The following is a 19,365-nucleotide window of genomic DNA, read 5'->3' as shown; positions in this document are numbered from 1 at the left end:
AATTACAAAATGGGTCAAAGACACAAACAGACACCTCACCGAAGAATGGCCAATAAACACATCAAAAGATGCTCCAGGACTTCCAGTCGCGATAGCAGCATAGGCAAACAAGGCTCACCAAACACAACCACATCAAAATTACAACTAAAATAGAGAATCACCATCACTCAGAACCGTCAGAAGTTGAGTTGAATGGAAGTCTCACAACTATGGAATTAAAGAAACCACACCCATCCTGACTGGTAGTAGGGGCCCAGACTCGGAATGGGCTGGTCCCATATCCATGTGTGGTGGACAAAAATTTGGGAGGGGTGTCTCAGGAGCAAGGAGTCCCAGGCCCACATCAGGCCCCCCAGAGCAGGGTTCCAGTGCCAGGAAGATAAGCCCCCAATAACTCCTGGCTGCAAAACCAGTAGAGATTAAGTGGGTAGAAGAAACTTCTGGAATCCCAAGCAGTTCCTCTTCCAGAATGCACACACGGACTTAATCAGACTCAGTCCCTCTTAGCTCCAGGACCAGGACAGAGGCTTGAAAGGCACCAGTGGCTTACAGGGAGAAAGTGAAGTGTCTGCCATCAAGGAGAGAGCTGGGGCACAGTCTTCTCTCACACAAAAAGACAGGCCTTTGTCCCTTTTCTGAACCCTCCCCCTACAAATCCAGGAGGCTGGTGCCACATCTGAGAGTCCATCACCTGGCTAACCCTGTTTGCCCCACCCTGGAGATCCCATGAGACTCCATTCCACCCAACTTACAGGCCACCAACCTGTTTTTCCATATGAATGGCTGGTCTTGGCCCATGCTCTTCAACTTCTTAAATCCTCTCAAACAAGCAACAGCTGGCCTCAGTGAGCCCCCAACCCCCATAGCTCTAGCTAAGGGTTCCCAGGCTTGGCACTAGCAGCAGCCAGCCTAGATTCACAGCTTGGTTTCGCCTGAGAATCTCCAAGCCCAGCACAAGTAGCAGCCATATCAGATTGCTTTATAGCTCATGCAGGATGGCCCTGGGCAAAACACAGCAAGGGGCTGACCTTGGCCTACACCACCTGGGAAACCCCAGACCCTGCCCACCCAAGGAACAACTACTGACCATGTTGGAGCACCACCACCCTGCCCCCGCATAGCTGATCCTCCACAGAGGGTGGAGATTGGTGGTCGGTGGTCACAGCCAATCCTTGCAGCTGACTGGCCTGGGTAAATCCCTCCCATTGACCTGCCAAGAGTAATCAAGTCTCAACTACAAGAAGAGGTTGTACTCAGCCCACACAAAGGGCACACCTCAGGTGACAGGGGAGGCTGCGTCACTGGACCCTACAGGACACCTACTACATTAGGCCACACTACCAAGACAGGGAGTCAAAGCAGCTCTACCTAATATATAGAAACAAACACAGGGAGGCTGCCAAAGGAAGGAGACAAAGAAACATGGTCCAAGTGAAAGAATAGATCAAAACTCCAGAAAAAGAACTAAACAAAATGGAGATAAGCAATCTATCATATGCGGAGTTCAAAACACTGAATATAAGGATGTTCAAGGAACTTAATGAGGACCTCAACAGCGTAAAAAAGATCCAGGCAGAAATGAAGGAAACACTAATTAAAATAAAGAACAATTTACAGGATAACAAGAATAGAGTGGATGAAGCCGAGAATCCAATCAATGATTTGGAACATAAGGAAGCAAAAGCAACCAATTAGAACAAGAAGAAAAAAGAATCCAAAAAAGTGAGGATACTGTAAGCAACCTCTGGGACTTCAAGTTATCCAACATTTGCATCATAGGGATGCCAGAGGGAGAAGAAAAAGAGCAAGAATTTGGAAATGTATTTGAAAAAACACATACTATATTTTGCTGTGTATAATGCACACCTTTTGCCCAAATTTTTTAAAGAAAATAAGGATGCACATTATACATGGGTATAATGATTACATACCATGGGTATAATAATGGGTGTAATAATCCCATGTATGATGCGCACAAAAACGTGAGTAAGCATTATACACAGGAGCACGTTATACACAGCAAAATATGGTATTGAAAGAAAACTTCCCTAATTTGATGAAAGAAACAAACATGCAAGTCCAGGAAGCACAGAGCGTCCCAAACAAGATGGATGCAAAAAGGTCCACTCCAAGACAAATCATAATTAAAATCCTAAAGGTTAAAGATAAAAAAAGAATCTTAAAAGCAGCAATAGAAAAACAGTTAGTTACCTACAGGGGAGTCCCCATAAAACTGTCAGCTGCCTTCTCAGAAGAAACTTTGCAGGCTAGAAGTGATTGGCAAGAAATATTCAAAGTCACAAAAAGCAGGGACCTACATCCAAGATTCCGCTACCCAGCAAAGATATCACTGAATTGAAGGGCAGATACAGTGCTTCTGGGACAAGAAAAAAACTAAAGGAGTTCAGCATCACCAAACCATTATTATATAAAGTATTAAAGGGACTTATATTTAAGGAAAAAAAGATCAAAACTAAGAACGATAAAATACCAACTAATACATATCAACGATTGAATCTAAAAAACAAACTAAGCAAACAAGAAGAACAGAGACAGAATCATGGATACAGAGAGCGTTTTGATGGTAGCCAGATGGGAGGGGCGTATGGGGGAATGGGTGAGGAGGTGAGGGGATTAAGAAGTACAAATAGGTAGGTACAGAATAGCCATGAGATGTAAAGTACAGCATAGGAAATGGAGTAGCCCAAAAGCCCACACATGATCCATGGACATGAAGAGTGGTGTGGGGACTGCCTGAGGGGGTCGGGGTGCTGGGTGGAGGGGGTGAAGGGGAAAAAATTGGGACAACTGTAATAGCATAATCAATAAAATATAATTTTTTTAAAAAGATGCTCCACATTATATGTCATCAAGAAAATGCAACTTAAAATAACAATGAGATACCACCGCCAGTCATCAGAATGGCCCAAATCCAAAAAACTGAAAATACCAAATGCTGGTGAGGATGTACACTTACTCACTGCTGGTGGGAATGTACAACTGTATAGCCACTTTGGAGGACAGTCTGAAGGTTTCTTATGAAACTAAACATACTTTTGGCTTACAAGGCAGCAAATGTGCTCCTTGGTGTTCTGTATGAAAACTATGTTCACACAAAAACCTGCACAATGTTTACAGCAGCTTTATTGATTATCACCAAAACTTGGAAATGACGAACATACGCTTCAGTAGGTGAGTGAATCAATAAACTATGGTACATCCAGAAAGTGGAATATGATTTAGGATTAGAAAGAAATGAACTATCAAGCCATGAAAAGACATGGAGAAAATTTAAATGCAAATTACTAACTGAAAGAAGCCATTCAAAAAAGGCTACATAGTGTATAATTCAATGATATAATGTTCTGGAGAAGGAAAAACCATGGAAACAATAAAAAGATCAGTGGTTGCCAGGGCTTAGGAGGGAGGGAAGGAGGAACAGGCAGAGCACAGGATGTTCAGGGCAGAGAAACTATTCTGTATGGCGCTATTGAATAATGGTAGACACACGTCATTATTCGTTTATTACGACCCACAGAATGTACAACAGCAAGAATGAACCCTAACGTAAATTACGGATTTCAGGTGATAATGATGCGTCAGGCAGTGCAGATTCACCACCTGTTATAAGTGTTCCTCTCTGGTGCAGGGCGCTGGTTGTAGGGGAGGCTGTGTATCTGTGGAGGCAGGAGGTATGTGGGAATTCTATTCTGCTCAAATTTGCTGTGAACCTAAAACTGACCTAAAAATTAAAGTCTGTTATTAAAAAAAAAAAAAAAAGCTAAGTGAGCATTATCTTTGGGTGAAAGGTGGTATACATTTAAAATGTTAAGTGACAGAACTGACTGTGGAAGAAGATTTATATATAATAAAAAAAATACAGATGGTCCCCGAATTATGATGGTCCAACTTAAGACTTCTCAACTCTACAACGGTGTGAAAGCCATATCCATTCAGTAGAAACTGTACTTCGATCTCCTTGCGGCCTGGCAATACCCGGCAGGACACTGCCTCACGGCCCTGGGCAGTGGAGGCACACCTCCGATCTCGGTCAGCCGCGTGACCACAAGGGCAAACACCTGACAATCTACAGTGTGTTCGCTGTGTGAGATGATTCTGTCCAACTCTAAGTGTTCTGGGTATGTTTAAGGATAGGTAGGCTAAGCTATGATGTTTAGTAGGTGAGGTGTATTAAATGCTTTTTTGACTAAAGCTATTTTCAATTTCCAACGGGTTTATTGGGATGTAGGCCCATTTTAAGTGAAGGAGCATCTGTACTGACCAAGTTCTTGTGTAAAGTCAGCGATTCATAATGGACACAGTGGGTGGGAGGGACACGGAAGCCCTTCATCCAGTCCTCACAGGAGCTGTACTCAGGATCATGGACCCTTAATTTTCTCTTTAAAAAAGCAGGGATAAACATGTGAGAAAAACTTAAGAGTGGTTACGTGGCCTATGTGGGCAGTGTAAAAGAAGTGGTAGACTTTTAAAATTTACTTCTGATTTTTCAATTATGAAGAATTCAGAAGAGGAGAAACAGAGAACAATAAATCAATGTGGACCCACAGAGAGAAATCCCAACAGCTCAGATTTTAAAAACGTTTATACAAAAATGGAACAAGGAGGGGCCCAAAACCAAAGACACATACAAATGAATAGCAGGAAGTTATAAGAATAGTGTCAGGAAAGCTAGAGATAAGAATGAGCCAAAGGTTGTAAGGGGAAAATTGCTAAGGACAACTAAAAAGACAATTTTGGTTAGGGTAAAAAGAAGAAAAAGAACAGCTTTGTTTATGCTCAAGGCCAAGGATATATTGTTAACTGGTGATTTGAAGCACTGCAGTTTACCTTGATTTTCCTCGTGTACCTCTCTGTCAAAGAAAGAAAGAGAAAAAACAAAATATGACTGAAATGAGAAGAAATCTTGGTGAAAAAAGACATCTTTGAGGGCAAGAAGACTTAAGTGCCAAGTCGCTCCAGGGGCTCCACTGTTTAGCTGAGACAAACTACATTCCAAGGAACACCTACCATACTTCACTACTGAACTGCACTGTCTGACCTCTGGAAAACTGGAAGAAGAAAAGAGTAATGATTGCTGAGGTGAATATAGTCCTTATCTTCAGGCGGAAGATGATAATGCCATTTACTGGGTATTACCCAATGCTGTATGCTAAGATCAGGACATACATTGTCTGATTCGATCAATATACTAATAATCCCTGTGTAAGTATTCTATTTATTTTAACAAATGGAGAAACTTAAGCTTAGAGATTTCAAAAAGCTATCCTAAGTTGCAAAGCAAGTAAGTAGAGATGCAGGAATTCAAATCCAGAAATTCATGTTTTGAGACATTTTGCTCTAAATGAAGGCAGATTCTATGAATTACAAGTAAATTAGTACAATAAAATCCCTAGGTGAATTCCAAATCTTGAAGAAGCAAAACCATTAACAAGACTATTGGGGAGCCTGAAATTTAACTGTTTTTAGAAACACGGGGCTCCTGGAAAAACATAATGTGACAGACACACAGTCTTTTGGTATTATCACAAATCAGTGTAACACACACAAAAATACCATTCTTTTAAGAAATATATAAAATGGCAGTATCTTCTTCTAAACCTGTGACAAACTAAAGAATTTAGGGTCTCAAAATAAACTGGCTTTTAAATCACAATCAGGTACCACTTTATACCCATTAGGATGACTATTAGTTTTTAAAAAGTATTCACAAGAATGTGAAAAAATTGGAACCCTAATGCAGGCTGGTGGAAACGTAAATGGAGCAGCCCCTATGGAAAACAGCTTGACAGTTCCTCAGTAAGTTAAACAGAATCACCACAACTTCAGCATTCTAGTCCCAGGTGTACCATACCAAATGAGTTAAAAAGCAGACTCACACAGGCACCTGTACACCAATGTTCGTAGCAGCATTATTCAGAATAGCAAAAAGGTGGAAACAATCCAAATGCCCATCAACTGATACATGAATAAACAAAAGGTGGTATGTCCATACAATGGAATATTATGCAGCCTTAAAAAGGAATGGAATTCTGATACAGGCTACAACATGAATAAACCTTGACAACATGGCTAAGTGAAATAAGCCAGATGCAAAAAGACAAATACGCATTACAAGATTACACTTAGGGAACCAGAATGGGCAAAATCACAAAGACAGAAAATAAAATGGCAGTTCCCGAGGGGCACGGGGAGGGAGAATGGAGCGCCGTTGTTTAATGGTACAGAGTTCCGTTTGGTATCATAAGGAAGTTCTAGAAATGGATAATAGTGATGGCTGCAAAACACTGTGGATGAACTCAATATTACTGAATTGTACACTTTAACAAGAGTCCCCAAAGTACCTGAAGCAAAAACCAACAGAACTCTAAAGTAGAAATAAGTGATTCGATAGTAATAATTGGGAACTTCAATCTCCCACTCTCAAAAGTTGACAGAACAATTACAAAGAAATTTAGACAAAAGACAAATAATACTATCAACCAACTTGGTCTAACTAAAATCCATAGATCCTATGATACCCTATGACAATTAAATATATGATTTTTTCAAATGAACGTGGAAGATTCTCTAAAATACACGATATGCTCTGCCAGGTGCTGGCAAATGTTTTCTGCTCACCAAATCCAGCAACATATAAAAAGGATCACATATACCATGACCAAGTGGAATGCAAGCATTTGAGGTTTTGCAGGCCACACACTCTCTCTGCCACACAGTCTTCCTTAACGATCCTTTAATAATCTAAAAACCATTCTTAGGTCACAGGCTGTACAAAAACATGCATATAACAAGTTGCAATAAATGTTAAAAAACAGAAATCATACAAAGTATATTAAATGCCCACAGTGATATTGAATTAGGAATTAACAACTGAAAGATATTTGGGGAATTCTGAAATATTTGGAAATTGATTAACATGCTACTAAATAATCCAAGAATCAAACAAGAAATCATAAGGAAATGTTTAAATATTTTGAACTGAATAAAAATGAAAACAAAACATATCCAAACTTATGGGGTACAACTAAAGGAGTGGTTAGAGGGAAATTAATAGTTTTGAACAGCTATGTTAAAAATGAGGAAACATCTCAAATCAGTAACCTAGGATTCTACCTTGAGAAATTATAAAAGAAGCAAGCTATACCCAAAGTAAGGAGAATAAAGAAAATAATAGTGGTTACAGTGGAAATCAGTGAAAAAGAGAAAAGCTGGTTCTTTCAAAAGATCAACAAAATTGTCAATTCTTTAACTAAACTAACCAAAAAAAACCAAATAAGACACAAATTTCCAAAATCAGGAATGAAGACGTAACTACCAACCCCCCCAGAGATTAGAAATTAAAACTGCATGCCAACAAATCAGACGATGTGGATGAAATGAACAAACTTCTAGAAAGACAGAAATTACCAAAACAGACTCAAGGAAAAAACAATGACCCTGAACAGATCCATATAACAACTAAAAAAACTGAATCGGCTCAAAAAATCTTCCCACAAAGAAAAGTCCAAGCACAAATGACTTCACTAGTAAATTCTATCAAATATTTAAAGAAGAAGTGATACTGATAATTTACAACCTCTACTAAAAATAGGAGGAAACACTTCTCAACTCCTCCCACGAGCCATTACCACCCTGACCCCACGGGCAAACGAAGGCATCACTAGAAACTGCAGAGCAGGGTCACGTATGAATGCACAAGCAGAAACATTCAACCAAACGTCAGTAACCCTAACACAGCAATGCATGAAAAAGGACTACACACCTTGACCAGGTTGGAATTTATCCCTGGAATATAAGGCTGGTTTAACATCAGAAAATCAGCTCATGTAACACACCTATTATTAGAAAAAAGAACAGAACACTCCATATAGATGCAGAAAAGCCTTTCAACAACATTCAACAGCTCAATGAATAAAACTGAGAGTTCATTCATGATAAAACTTCTCAACAAACTAGGAATAAAAAAGAACTGGTAATTTACTGGCTAGACCCGCCAGAACCATGATGAATAGAAATAAGAGTAGACAGACATCCTTGTGTTGTTTCCAATTCTAGGGGAAAGCAATTTAGTCTTTTATCATTAAGAATGAGGTGGCTGTAGGTTTTTCATATGCACCCTTTAAAAATAATGAGAGAGAGAAAAAGGCATCCAGGTTGGACAGGAACAAGTACTGCTTTTTATGCATGAACAGTATGCTCCTACATTTAGGTGACTCCAAGGAATCCACGTATCACACATAAAAAACCTACTACTAGAACTTATCATTGCATTCAGCAAGCTTGAAAATTACAAGATTAACATACAAAAATCAACTGTATTCCTATATACTAATAAAGAATAATCCAAACATGAAATCAAACAAATTCCAATCACATAGGAATAAAGTTCAAAAGAGAAGCAGATAGAAAAGGCTTTTATACTGAAAACTGAGAAGACACAAATGAACGGAGAGAGATTCCACATTCATGCACTGGGAAATGACAGGATATTGCTCTAAATTTATTTAGAGATTCGATGTGAACTCTATCAAAATTCAAAGAGGGTTTTTTGGAGGAGTGAAATCAAGAAACTGATACTAAAATGATATGGAAACGCAAAGAACACTGAATAGCCAAATAATGTTAAAAACTAACAAAGTTGGCCCTGGCCAGGTGGTTCAATGGTTTGGAGCATAGTCTCATCTGCCAAAAGGTTGCAAGTTCAATTTCCGGTCAGAGCACATACCTAGGTTGTGGGTTTGACTCCCCAGTTGGGGGGCACATGATGTTTCTTTCTCCCTCTCTCTCTCACTTCCTCTCTCTAAACAACAATAAACAGCTCTGGCTGGTGTTGCTTAATGGATTTGGTGCTGGCCTGCAAAACCAAAAGGTTTGCTGGTTCAATCCCCAGTCAGGGCACATGCCTGGGTTGTGGGCCAGGTCCTCAGTTGGGGGCATGCGAGAGGCAACTGATCAATGTATCTCTTATACATCAATGTTTCTCTACCTCTCTTTTTCCCTCCCTTCCCGTCTTTCTAAAAATAAATAAAATCTTTAAAAATACATAAATAGATAAAAATTTAAAAATAAAAACCAATAAACATATCCTTGGGTGATGATTAAAACAAAAATAATGAAGCTGGAGAACTCATGCTTCCTGTTTTCAAAACTCACAGACAGCTTTAATCATCAAGACTATGAGGTACAGATACACAGCTAATGAATAAAATTGAGAGTCCTGAAATAAATGCTAACTAACTGGTAGAGTCAACTGATTTCTGAAAAAGATGCCAAAGCAACTCAGCGGAGAAATACTACTTTTTTCAACAAACACGGAGTGCTAGAAGCGACTGGAGAGCCATGTGCACACAGATGAATTTAGACCTTTACCATACAAAAACCTTAACTCAGTTAAGAATCACATAACTGAATTTAAGAGCTAAAGCTATAGATAGAACTTCTAGAAGAAAACACATTAAGAAAATTTTCATGACCTTGGGATAGACAAAAATTTCTTAGATGCAACAACAGAAAAAGAAAATAATAGTTAAACTAAACTTCATAAAAATTAGAAACTTTTGTGCTTCAAAAGATACTATTAAAATGAAAAGACAATCCAGGGTGAGAAAATATTTGCGAATCATGTAACTGATAAAGGACTTCTATCCAAATGTATAAAGAACAAGTACAGCTCAATATGACAACAGTGCAATTTAAAAATGGGCAAAAGATTTGAAGAAACATTTCACCAAAGAAGATACATGAGTGGCTAATAAGTACATAAATATGTACATAAATATGTTCAACATCATTATTCACTAGGGAAATGCAGGTTAAAACCACAATAATATAGCACCTTACACACAGTAGAATGGCTATAATAATAACTAAAAAAAGAAAATAACAAGTATTAGGAGTAAGAAGGGAAAAAGGTACTGCCACTTTCAAGAAATTTAGATGTTTTTCTTAAAACAGTTATCGTAATAGCTATCACATGACTTGGAAATTCCACTCTTAGGTTATCTACCCAAGAAAAACAGTGTCCACACAAAGACTTGTATGCAAATGTTCATAACACCATTGTTTACACTAACCCAAAACTGGAAACAATTAAAATGTCCATCAACCAATGAATGGATAAACAAAACGCGGTACGGCCACACACTGGAATGCGTGTTCAACAGTAAACAGGAATGACTGACACCTGCAACACCTGGGTGACCCGCGACAGCGTGACTTGGAGTAAAGGAAGCCAGAGGCAAGAGAGCACACAACATGGGATTCGATTCAGATGAAATGTTCGGAGAGGCAAATCTATAGATACAGAAAACAGATTTGAGGGTCTCTGAAGATGGGTTTGGGAGTGAGGACAGACTACGAAATACTCACAAGGGATATTTTTAAAGGGTTACGGAAATGTTCTAAAACTCCATTATGGTGATGGTGTAAAACTCTGTACGTTTACAAAAATCAATGAATCATACACTTAAAATGGATAAATGCTATGGCTCTAAATTCTACCTCAATAAAGCTGTTTTTAAAAAGGGGCCAAGAAGTTAAAAAGAAGCGAACAAAAGAGCAAGAACAAAAAAATGAGTATGGTGAGGATTTCCCTTACCTCTGCTGGATATACTGGGCATGATCTGAGGAATCATACTGTTGCTCGTATCCATGGGCTGGGAGCTGTCCTGACCCATCTGATCGTCTGGCGGCATATAGGCAGGAGGTGGAGTATCAGCTAAGAGAAGAAAATCAGACAAGTTAAAGACCCAGAAGACGAAAGTCTCCACCCTGCTCGGAGCTATATAAAAGAATTTAAAAACTCTCACGATCACCAGCAGGGTTCACCGCTGAGTACCACCGACACACAAAAGGCAGGGCGCTGTCTGAGGGCAAGAGAAAAGGACAAGGCAGCACGACCGCCCGCAGCTGAACCCCCCCCCCCCCGCCCCCACCCCCGTAAGTCCGCACATGTTTGGACAGTTCAGGACAGTAAGAGCAGCGCTGAAACCCACCAACGTAGACTTCAAAGTCACGAACTCTGCCTTTATTTGCTCAGAATCACATACTCGGAACAACTGCAAATACTGGAAATGAATCTGGAGGACACAATTATCCTTGTACGCTTATGTATCCACAGAGACACTTTTAAATTATCAAACTCATCACATACTGAACATTGCTATTTAAACAGGAAAATAAAGTTATGTTCCTTCAAAAACTGCCATCAACACTAAGAGCAGGATTTCTAATTTTTTTTGCAACAACCTAAAATGTCTAAATAATTCTCTCGGGAAACTGAATGTTAACCAGAAAGTCTCTTGAGTTCTGACACTCACAGCTGAAATTCTTCGCAAAAGCTACAGCTATAAATACTGAATATACTTTGTCTTTCACCCCAAGGTTTGTACAAGATACATTAGAGACAGAACTACAATGAGAACTGAATCTAGGACAAAGTATAAAAATTAGCTTTTGAACAAACACCTAAAAGCAAGTTAAACAGTTGGTACTTAATTCCTCTTAAAAAAAAAAAAAAAAAAAAAAAAAAACCCTCTGCATCAGTTGATATTTTGCGGCAGAAAAGCCACGAAGAATATAATGACTCTGCCTGCGACAGGCATTCAAGTATTTGACAGTGACAGAGGATGTGTCAGTGCATGACATTAACAGAAATTAAAAACTTGACAAATTATAATCTACTTATCTTTCTCCAGGCAAATTAGCTCATCAGTTATCTTATTAAAGATAACTGGAATTCATTTTAACCTTTCAAAGTCTAAAATGATTTGACAAGCAATGTAGTAAAGCTAAAAAAGCAGAGAGTTTAAAGTCAAAGAAAGTTGGGTCTGAACCCCTATTTATTAGCTGTGTGACTTCAGGCAAGGTACTTAACTTCTTAGAGTCAGGATCAATTTATTTTTCCACCTGTGAACGGGAATAATATCTATCTCACATGCTGTTCTGAAGATTAAATTTAATGCAATATCTTTCATCACAGTATCAGTTATATAAAAGTTATTCAATAAATGGTATTTAGTATTATAAATTACATAAAAATATTTAAATATTTTGGTATCTGCCAAAGTAAAATCCAAAACTCTTCTGTAAATCACACAACTACCAAAGAATACAGAATCAAAAGTGGCTAGCTCCTGGCATATAACAGTTCACCCGAAGGGCCATCAGTTTAAGGACAACTGCTGATCCTCAGGGAGTCATACTTCGTATCAATAAAATAAAGTCTTACCTGGCAGCTGAAACGGACTTCCTGGTCCAGAGCTTGCTGGGGAGTTGGGATAGGTGCTGCTGGCAGGTGAAGGGGGGTAGGGGCTATTCGGAGATAAGGGGAAAGGAGTGCTGTTGGGCTGGTGGAAAGAATCTGGAAAAGTTGCGTTTTGTGGCATGTGCGGTTCATTGTGGCTCAGGTTTCTAAACTGAACCAGAAGGCTGTGTTGCGGGTTGAACTCATTATGACGAGGCACTAATACTGGAGGTAAGACTGAAAGACAAAAATCAGAAGTCATCTGTCAGCAATGACAAAAGCAAAATATTCCATACTTATTAAGGGGTACACAGAAAGGATTCACGTAAGACTATAACCCTATTAATTCACTTTTAGGAAGGCCTGCTTTGTAGAACCTTGAATCTATTTATATAATAACTAATCCCAAAATCCTCTAAGCATTTGGCCTGTATATAGTGAAAGAAAACCAGAGAAGATACTGTTCCTGTTCTACTTTTAAGGCATACTTCAATACAACAGTAATACAGAAAATTTAATGCAATGAGAGTTCAACAAAGGTGAGTACTTCTAGTTGGCAATGAATCCTACAAAACGTTGTGGAAAAGACAGCATGTGAGCGGACCTCAAAGAACTAGGAGGATTTCACACAGGAGGGCCAAGAGTGGGGAGAATCAAGGAGGGGGTAGGGAGACTCCAGGAGGGAGGCCAGAAAGGACTAACAGCTGGTCCAGCCACCAAACCAGGAAGCAAGAGGGAGAGATTGAAAGTAAGGTCAGCTATTCAGATGCCTGAAAGCCTCCAAGTCTCCAACTTTGAACATTTCATGTCCCTCAGTTTGAGAGACCTCACATTTTATGTTCCTCGGTAAAGTTTTCCCGACTCAAAAGTTTTCCCGTGTAGAATCTTTCATTTAAAGTCAGTTTTCTAACCAGGACCATAATGAAAATATACACAACAAAGCCCACACATTTTAAGAGATACATTTTTTAAAAGATAAACTTTATGAATGAAGCCAAACATTCACTTTCTCTAAAGACCCGAGAGATCAATCACATATAGGATTGATCTCTTTGATTACCTTTCTCCATAGAAAACAGAATCAGACCAATTTCTTTAAACTCTTACTGAACCAACTCATCTTTTACAACTTTCTTATATTTGTAAATGTTATTTCATTTCTGAAAATCTCTTTGACATCATTAGCGTCAACAAAATCAAGGTTTGTAGGTTAACTAGGTCACACTTCCCCTCCCAGAAGCAGGATGGACCTGAGGAATCAAGAGGCTCTTACTTGTATTGTTTTTTGTGTTTTTATTTCACTGAACTAGTGTTGTGATGATGTGGTTAGCGCCTGTCTACAACGCTTTTATTCTACTCTGTATCACCAACTACCGCCCTCCTTAAAGAACGAAGGGACAGCTGCCACTGGAGAACGCGGAGGGCACTGGGCAGCAAGTCTCCACGTTTAGCTAGCCAGCAATCTGGAAGACTTAGTAAAATAACTTCTTAGGAATTCAATCTAATAAGGATTTCTTTACTTTTTTTTTTTAAGGCAGAGCTAAAAATCACTGACTTCTCCCTTACTTGTATATCTACACACATTTTTTATTATTTTATTTTTACCCCCTAAAAATACACAGATAGCTTAAAAAGATAGATAATACAAGAGATTATAACAAAAACAGCAACTTCCAAGCCTCGTCCATACTACTTCCAGAGACAATATAAACTCTTAACCATTTTTTCTAATACTTTATGTACCACTAAATAATATGCTTATGTTACTATTATTGAGTTGATGACATTATTTGTAGACTTGCTATGACAGCAAATAAAGTGGCTTTCTTATATCATTCTGTCCCATCCCCCTTCCCCGTAATAAAGTTACATTTAAAATTTTTGGTTAAATGAATATCCAGCGTTAATATTACATACAAGGATTATTCCTTCTTGAGCTAAGTATGTCCCATGATTGTATTTTTTCCTGGACAGTGCTTTTACTACAATTAATTATGGCCTTGTTCCTTTTCCAGAAGTCCAACAGACTTGTCAAACTCCTATCAACATTATTTTCCAGATACCACAAATAAACATAAAACTCTGCTGATTCCATGTTTCTCCCTGAATCCTCCATTCTTCCGCTAAAACCTAGACCGGTTGCTACTGAAGCCTCCTACAAATCTGAAGTCCTCGGACGTCCCTTCTCCTCTCCGCTGTTGGATCTCATTTCCTGAGCCTCATCTCCTTCAAGTATCTTCCTAAGAAATGGGGTGTAAGGAAGATAAATGTTGAGGCCTTGCACATACAATACATTTTGCCTTTCGTTTGTCTGCAGACAGAGTCCAGAATACATAACTTTTTGTCTCTGAATTTGGGGGGCTATACTCTATTTTCCTCTAGAATCCAAAGTTGCATTGGAAATACAATATTCTCACTTCAATCCTTTGTACATGTTCTGTATTTTCTCTCTAGGAGCTTTCAGAATATTCTTTTTATCCGTGATATACCATATTTTTTGGACTATAAGATGTACTCCCCACCCCAAATTTGGGAGGGAAATGGGGGTGCGTCTTATAGTCCGAATGCAGCGTACCTGGCTTGGGGGGGAGGGGGAGCAGTGGCAGTGGGTTTTTCCTGTTTTCCTCCTCTAAAACCTAGGTACGTCTTATGGTCCAGTGCGTCTTATTTTCAGTTCTGGAAATTATTCTAGTAGTATTTCTTTAATAATTTTTCTCTGCCATCTTCCCCATGCTCTATTTCCAGGATTATTATTTTATTAGAATGATATTTAACTTGAAGCTCATTCTGAACCAGTTAATGTTTGAATCTAAGCACTTTTCATGCATTAACTCATCTAATCCTCATAACAAAACCAGAGATATTATTATTGCTGTAGATATTATTATTCCTGTTTTATAGATGAGGAAACTAAGCCACAGAATGCTTACGTAACTTGCCCACAGGCACTTCAGTATACTGATAAAATTAGGGTTCAAACCCAGAAAGTCTGGTTCCAGAGCTGTCTTAATCCGCAGACAACACTGCCTATGAGATTAAACACTGGGCCACCTGGGTTGGCCCTCTGTTTTTCTTTTCCAACTATCTTCCATCTTTTCAACTGTTTCTGTAGTACTTTCTCACTCTACTAGATATTAGCAATGTGATCTTGTATCAGTTACTTCCCTTGGTTTCCTTATCTGTAAACTTATTAGGTTTTATTTTTGTTTTTTAAAGATTTATTTATTTTTAGAGAAAGGGGAAGGGAGGGAGAAAGAGAGGGAGAGAAACATCAGTGTGTGGTTGCGTCTCAAGCACCTCCTACTGGGGACCCATCCCACAACCCAGGCACGTGCCCTGACTGGGAATCGAACCAGCGATGCTTTGGTTCACAGGCCTGTGCTCAATCCAGCCAAGTAGCTCACTGAGCTACACCAGCCAAGGCTGTAAATTTATTTAAGTTTTACAATGTTAGTACCATTTTCTAACCCTATGAAGAAATAACCTCATAATATTAAAAAAGTGCCTGGTCCACAATGCTCAATAAATGTTCATTACTATTACAGTTACTACCACTACCACTTTACTAATACTGGAACCATAAAGTGATCCATCCTTTATAACAGATGCTTCACTTGCTTAAGCATACCAGGGCTATGCCCTAGTTTTTGCTATAGAATGAATCATGGCTGAGAAAATGGATTATTAAAAAAATAAGACATTTCTATTGGGAGATTGTTAATCACACCATGGCTATTATAATACACGAAATTCCTAGACCAGCCTCCTGGATGTATCCAGCTAGGGAATTTTTCAGACTATACTTCTCTATTAACTCTTCACATCTTCCTTTCTTCATCAATTGCTAAAGGCTACAAATCTCCTTGGATTCAGTAAGAAACTGAGAATCACCTCAAATACCAATTGGCAGCTCTAAGGCCCTTGAACTGAACTTCCCCTGGCAGCACATCACAGCTATGCATTCTGCAGTCTCCACATTCGATGTCACTCTCAGAGCCTTCTTACCATACTGGGCTTATACCATGCCCATGTGAAACCCAGTGTGGCACACAGACTCCAAGGTGACCACCATGTTCCCACCTCTGTGTACCATTCTCGCAAAATCTTCTCTCTTTGAGTGTATTACCTGTGACTTGCCTCTAACGAACAGAATATGGCAACAGTGATAGGATATATGTGGTAGCATTCCATAAGAACGTAATACCCTTCCAGCAAGAAGACCCTACTTTTCTTGCTGGCTTTGAAGAAGTATGCCGTCACATATGTGAGCTACCTATGAAGAGGCCAGGTGGCAAACAAATGAAGGCAGCCTCCAGCTGACAACAAGCAAGAATCCAACAGCCAGCAGGGAACGGAATCCTCTGAACAATCACCTGAGCTGGCAAGTAGACCCTTCCCCAGCTGAGTGCAGAGGAGGCCCAAGGCCTAACCAACACTGTGACTACAGCATTACAAAGGACCCAGTTCTGCTGCTCCTGGACTCCCGACCCACAGAAACTGTAGGACTATGAGTGTGTGTGTGTTAAGCCATTTTTTGTTATGCAGCAATAGACAACTAACGCACCCAGCTATTATCTCAGCATATACAGTTCATTCATAACTAAATACTATTTACCGAGCATCACCTACAGAGTGCCAGGTGATACTACTATTCTAGCACTGGGGGTGCAGCACAGAATTAGTCAGAGGAAGGTCCTAGTCAATTCAGTCAATAAACAAATATCTAACAGAGCATCAAGTAATGAGGGGGTATCTGAGCAAGGGCTGAATGGAGTGAGAAAACATGCCATAGAAAGATCTGGGAGAATAGTACTCAAGTAGAGGAAACAGCAAGAAAAAAGCCTAGGTGCGGAGTATGGCAAGTCCAAAGAACACAGGAAGTTTGGTAGGTCATGTAGGGTCTTGTAGAAATCTGTTCTCATTGTGACTGAGAGCCTTTAAAGTACTTTGAGCAGGGACTGACATGATTCAATATATATTTTTAAATAGCACTCTGGCTGCTACGTAGACAACAGAACGGGTTGGAGAGGGAGGAAAAGAGGCAGGGAGACCAGTGAAAAGATGACCGGAGGTGGAAGACGAGGATGCGCTGCACCGAAGCAGCGGTGCTGGAGATGGCGAGGGCTGACGTCACCGAGGTATGTTCTGAAGGCACAGCAAACAGCGTTTGTTCGTAGCCCAAATACAGGCATTAAGGGAGAGAAATAAAAAATGACTTCTAGGTAGCAATTACATAAATACTGGTGCCATTTACTTCAATAAGGACGACTGGAGGAAAAAATGGCTTGGTGGGAAATAAAATCAGAAGTCCTATTTAGACATTAAATATGATGTTTATTGGACACACTCAAGTGGAGGTATCAAGTAGGGAACTGGACACAAAAGTCGTCATCTCAAAAGAAAAGTTGACTGGGGTTCTAAACATTAGACTGAGCTTACAGATGGTTCTAAGACATGAGACAGCAGGAGAGCACATAGCAGATACAGATGAAGAGACTGTCCAGGGACTGAGTCCTATGAAACAGGAACAATAAACCAACAAAGAGCCTAAGCAACAACAGCCAGTAGGGTAGGAGAACCAGGAAACTGCAGGGTTTCAGAAGCCAATACAGAAAAAGTCCCCAGGTGGGCAGGGGGGTGGAGAGGAGCAACTGTATCAAATGATGCTGGGAGGGCAAATAAGAGGATGGAGAATGCCCCCTCTCTCCTGGATCATTAGTGACCCTGACAAGTCAAACGGTAGCAAAGAAAAGTAACTGGAGGGGTGTCAACGAAGAATGGAAGGAAAGTAACGTGAAGATAATAAAAACGGAGACCCCTCTAAAAGAACTAGAGGAGACAGCGCAGAAGATTGGTGTGAGGACGTACAAACGAGGGCAAGATGGGAATTCTTGAACTTTTACGTCAGGATGGGCAGCAGCATGACAGGCTTATGTGCTGTCACAAACAGTCTAGACGTGACGAAAACTGTATCATCTACACAGAAGCAGCTGAATTCAAAATCCAGTATTCCTTCCAAGGTTAAAATCTTTAAGAAGGAAAACACAACAATATAACCTTTTAATTACTGAATCCAGTTAAATACAAATCAGGAAAAGAGAAGATTTCTAAATTCTTCTCAAGGGAGTAAAACCTACCTGGACTCTCCACTCTCTTATAGTGGTATGGGTTGATACAAACTTCTTTTTGCTTAGATCCAAAAGGAAATTCACAAATATCCAATGGTTTTAGCTCATGATGACTCTGCAAATCAGGCCAGCGCCAAACACGACAATATATAACGTGGGGTAAGCCTTTTCGGTGAGAAACCTGCAGGCGTCCGTCCAAAGACCTGGGGATAGTGACGCATTTGCTCGGCTGTCCCGGACTGCTCAAGGCCTTCTCCAGTTCCTCCATGGCACCCTTTTTCTTTTTCAACTTTTTCACCAAAGCATCGACTGCCTTTTCCGCCCATTTCTCCTCTTCATCACCTTGCTTCCAGCCCAACAATCGCTTTACTGCTGGACTAGTAAAAGAAAACAAGCTGGCCATTGACGTCATTTGATATAAATCTTCAGAGACCTTCCTGCAACTCAAAGTCCGTAGTTACTGAAAGAAGAGGTCACAGATGAAAAGTCATACACAGGTCCTAAGCAGAAGTTCCGATTTAAAAGGCAAGAGTGACATTTATCTTCATAAATGCTATAATCTTCTTTACATTGGTTCAAGTCCTGAAAGAGAAAGGGGGGAAAAGGGTAAGATCCCTAATTTAAAAGAATGCAATTAACATACATTAAAATTAATATAATTGAAAAGTATGTTATTTTTAAATGAGAGAAAAGCATTATAAACTAAACCCAAAAAAACCCTGAGACTAGAAAAAAACTTTTTCTCTAAAGGCCTGTGATCACTCAATTCCTTCTTAGTATGAGCGAATTAGTCACAGGCAATGCCAAATAATACCAAAAGCAAAAACAGGTTGTATCACTTCCTATGTATTATTTAAAAACAAACAAACAAAAAAAACTGCCTCTAAACTTTTTAATTCCTTTGGTCAGACCAGTAAGCCCCCAGATGGCCTTCTAAGGTTTGATTCCGAGTACTTTTCTTCACTGAAACCC

At 39.5% G+C, this 19,365-nt stretch overlaps 1 protein-coding gene across 3 annotated transcripts in view; it reads right to left on the bottom strand.

Annotated features, from left to right (window-relative positions):
* SMAD5 (SMAD family member 5) overlaps positions 1 to 19,365 on the bottom strand; it is a 53,133-nt gene that overhangs the window by 9,838 nt on the left and 23,930 nt on the right. For all 3 annotated transcript variants that reach the window (XM_053912838.1, XM_053912839.1, XM_053912837.1), the window contains 3 exons: positions 18,403 to 18,975; positions 12,251 to 12,502; positions 10,619 to 10,738 (listed from right to left, as the gene is read on the bottom strand). In XM_053912838.1, coding sequence (XP_053768813.1) covers positions 10,619 to 10,738; positions 12,251 to 12,502; positions 18,403 to 18,805 — 775 coding nt within the window. In that variant the 5' untranslated portion in view covers positions 18,806 to 18,975. The remainder of the gene's footprint in view (positions 1 to 10,618; positions 10,739 to 12,250; positions 12,503 to 18,402; positions 18,976 to 19,365) is intronic.

The sequence above is a fragment of the Desmodus rotundus genome, chromosome 10, assembly GCF_022682495.2.
Source record: "Desmodus rotundus isolate HL8 chromosome 10, HLdesRot8A.1, whole genome shotgun sequence".
NCBI lineage: Eukaryota > Metazoa > Chordata > Mammalia > Chiroptera > Phyllostomidae > Desmodus > Desmodus rotundus.
The sequence above is the reverse complement of the archived record's forward strand: the minus strand, read 5'-3'. Positions and strand labels throughout refer to the sequence as shown.